The 3,643-nt window shown below is 33.3% G+C and overlaps 1 protein-coding gene across 1 annotated transcript; it reads right to left on the reverse strand.

Moving 5' to 3' along the window:
• Positions 1–207: 207 nt before the first annotated feature.
• On the reverse strand, positions 208–3,323 carry LOC145159723 (lipid phosphate phosphatase delta-like). The gene is made up of 8 exons (XM_079078752.1): positions 2,943–3,323; positions 2,624–2,719; positions 2,452–2,526; positions 2,226–2,350; positions 2,026–2,129; positions 1,817–1,945; positions 1,583–1,698; positions 208–730 (listed from the first exon to the last, which is right to left on the reverse strand). Exons 1-8 carry the CDS (start codon positions 3,105–3,107, stop codon positions 317–319), a joined length of 1,224 nt encoding a protein of 407 aa, XP_078934878.1. The 5' UTR covers positions 3,108–3,323; the 3' UTR covers positions 208–316.
• Positions 3,324–3,643: the final 320 nt, after the last annotated feature.

Raw genomic sequence — 3,643 nt, forward strand, 5'->3', positions numbered from 1 at the left:
AAAAAAAATGATGGAAGCAAAAGAGGTGAAGAAGATAATGATAAAATCAGCGACGACTAGGAATAAAAACAGTATCGATTTTAATTGAGGGACGAAACTAACAACAAATGAATGATAATATGATATGATGCATATCTATATTTTAGTTTCTAACATTTGGAAATTTAATGTTTTTAACTTAAACTTCTTGTATCAAGATGATATCAATTACAAAAATACTTGAATTATATTACATAAATTCAAACAAACAATATACATTAATGTCTACATATATCAACTATTGTTAACTACACCTAAAAAAATCAAAGAATTATGATTACAAATTAAGTTGAGAAAAGATTGAAGGAACAAGATCCACCACAGACCAAGCCAGACCAGCATACTGAAGCAACCTTATTCCTGTATCCACATCGAACGAATCTTGATTACTAAAAAACAACATTTTCTGGAGATACCCATTTGACTGTTTGACTTCGTTTGACTTTTTGACCATGGAAGAACCGGTCAAACCCGGGACATATCCTGAAGATTTTATAGAAATCCCCAATGCATTTGCTGTAATTGGTAGAATCCATTTTGCAAGAGCTTTACTACAAAATTTCACTAGGAGTATGGTGGGGATGCCAACTAGGATCCTACAACAAAAGGCAGCTAATGGTAGTTGAGAAGTGAATACACGTGGCACATGTTCATGGTGGAAGTTATCATATGTTTGTTGGACCCCAGTCACCTGGATAATATTAATATAATAGAAATAGATTAATCAATATATTCACATGATTATACAAACCAATTTGTTATTTTTAGCATCTTTCTCTCATTAAAAACAATTTTCCACTTGTGAAATTTGCATTTGGGAAGATTTCTAAAAGGAAAAATGTACTTTCACCATATTATCGATTTAGTCACTTAACTATTTGTTGCAGTGATTAAACCCTAAATAGTTAAGTGACTAAATCGATAAAATATTAAATCTACAAATTTCACTCTTTCTAAAATACAATTGAAGAATCGTTAGAACCTAAATCTAACACCATTAACATTCTTAATGATGATTATGATGATGAGTAAATAGGTGATTACAAGTTAAAAACATTTCTAATAATAAAATTTTCATGGGGAAATTCAAAATGGAATGGTTGTATTCTTTATAGAAAGAGAAAATTACACGAATGGTCCCTATGGTTTGGGGTAATTTGCACGTTTAGTCCCTAACTTATTTTTTTAACTCGGAAGGTCCCTATGGTTTGTTTTTGTTGCGCGCTTGGTCCCTGTCTTACCTAAAAAGACTATTTTGTCATTGATTTTTTTTATTTATTTAAATAAGGTGGGCTAGGTAAGGTAAGATAATGTAACGTGGAAGTGGGGTTGGGGTGTGTTTATTTAAATAAATTAAAAATTCAAGGGCAAATAGTCTTTTTAGGTAAGACAGGGACCAAGTGCGCAACAAAAACAAACTATAGGGACCTTCCGAGTTAAAAAAATAAGTTAGGGACCAAACGTGCAAATTACCCCAAACCATAGGGACCATTCGTGTAATTTACTCTTATAGAAATGGAAGTTAATAAAGTTATATTCTTACAATTCCCAAAGCAACGCCTGTGAATGCAGTGTGATACTCAAAGCTTGGAGTTGGAAGCTCTGGTGTTGGATACGCAAATAGTGACAAGAAGCTAAGTGCAGCCCAAAAGGATGTAACTGCAAAACATAACTACACATTAATATGATGACAAGGGCATTTACGTCTTTTACACAATTTTTGTTCCACTGACATCAGTCTCAAACACAGTACAATCTGATATGTCATGTCACGTACCATTTTGTCCTGAAACTACAAACTTGTCAACATGTTCATGGACACAAAGCCAAAATGCAAGTATTGCCAATCCAAGAAAAAGACCAAAAATGATGTCAATCACACTATGCATTCCAAGATATATTCTTCCTAAAAAAAGATTAAGAAATCAAGTTAATTAAATATATTAAAAGATAAAGGGGGCAATAAGAAAAGTTTTTGAAACTTACCTAATCCAATAAGACCTACAAACACGCAAACGAATGCAAATCCTAGAAGATGAAAAGATGCATTTGAGGTTTCATTGTATGACAAGATGTAATGGAAGAGGTACCTGAAAATCCCAAAAAGAGATTATAATTATAATAACTTAATGGATTAAGTCAAATGGAAAAAGGTTGAAAAGAATGAACATATTGTTATTACATACCCTGATAAGCAGACTGTGTTAAGAGTATGTGAAGAAGGCAATCCGTATTCCATGGCAAAATCTTTCTCATCTGAAGTTACAGTGAGTATCCTCACAGATTTGGGTCTAGGAGCTGACACTACATCCTAGAAAATATAGCAAATATTTATAAGAAAGATAAATCATAAATATAAGCCCAAAATAGCATTCAGAAAGAATATAATCAAGAAAGAATTTGATTGTATACCTTTATACAGTTTCCTGCGTAATCACAAACTGCCATTAGAAGTGTCATTTGCCTTGCGAGTTTCCCATGTCCACTCTATAATATAAAATCATCACCGATTTATTGCATTTTTCAGAGGCATAATGTCTTTATTTAGAAATTTCATATAGAAGAAGTGAAATTACTTAATTACCCAGAATAGCAAGGGAAGGAAGCCGGTATAGAAAGGGACAGAAACAAGACAAGATAAACCAGTAAATAACGCATCCAAAAACGTATGCTGGTATTTCTGCAAAATATGCAATTGATCAAGAATTCAGCACGATGAAAAACAAGATGAGATTAGTGACATGGGGGCTTTCTGCAAATACGCATGAAAGATTCAAGCAGAAAGTAATAATTCAGCTGAATTTTTTTTTGAAAAAGTCATAAATTGATGAGATGAATGGACACGGGTAATTGAAAATGTCAAACTTCTTATTGTCATATGATCAAACACATGGTGCGCATACCTGGATCTGGAGAATAATTGGAATACCGGAGATTACGCAACTCGACACCCATGGTTGGGTTAAAGATCTAATTATGCGCGTCACATTGAACATCGAAGACACCATAATCCATGCCAAAACCCCACCCAAAACCGATGCTTGCCATGTGGGTATTAAGGTCTCCATTTTTCTCTATGTTTTTCTTTGTTCCCTCGAACTTACGAAATTTAAGGGATCAAAGAAGATGAGCAACGATTTCTAATGAAATTTGAATTATAATTGTAACTTGAGAAAGAAAGCAATTGGACTAGACTTGATTCGAGTTTTGTTATGCAGAAAATTCCCGGATGGACGACAGCCATGTTAGGAACATTCCAAGATAACACCTGTTTTTCTAGGAATAAAAAAGGTTAAATTTGACCCAATTCATTGGCACATGTAATTTGACCAAGTACTAGCCAGTTGTCGCCAAGTACTCGGGTAGGACCTCCGGATAATGGATAGTCTGCATCATACCATCGTACTTAGAAAACTAAGTTGATCAATAAATAAAAGTTAGGCGTTTTAGACTTTAATTATATATTTAACACCATGTTCTCTAGCTTTTTAAAGATGCAAAGGAAATGATTGTTAAAACCAACTCCAATGGATACATAAAACTATTGTTTTGGTGTGAAAATACATTCTAATAGACCACTAAACTCAAAGGATTAAATAGTAAC

The sequence above is a fragment of the Lactuca virosa genome, chromosome 2 (assembly GCF_052849685.1).
Source record: "Lactuca virosa cultivar CGN04683 chromosome 2, Lactuca_virosa_CGN04683_v6, whole genome shotgun sequence".
Lineage (NCBI taxonomy): Eukaryota > Viridiplantae > Streptophyta > Magnoliopsida > Asterales > Asteraceae > Lactuca > Lactuca virosa.

Bases quoted from the DNA above. Each gene is read 5' to 3' on its own strand.
- LOC145159723 (XM_079078752.1), bottom strand. From the start codon at position 3,107: ATGGAGACCTTAATACCCACATGGCAAGCATCGGTTTTGGGTGGGGTT. The intron at 2,720-2,942 runs GTATGCGCACCA...CATATTTTGCAG, and splicing joins CAATTATTCTCCAGATCCAG to AAATACCAGCATACGTTTTT. The intron at 2,351-2,451 runs GTATACAATCAA...TATATTTTCTAG, and splicing joins ACGCAGGAAACTGTATAAAG to GATGTAGTGTCAGCTCCTAG.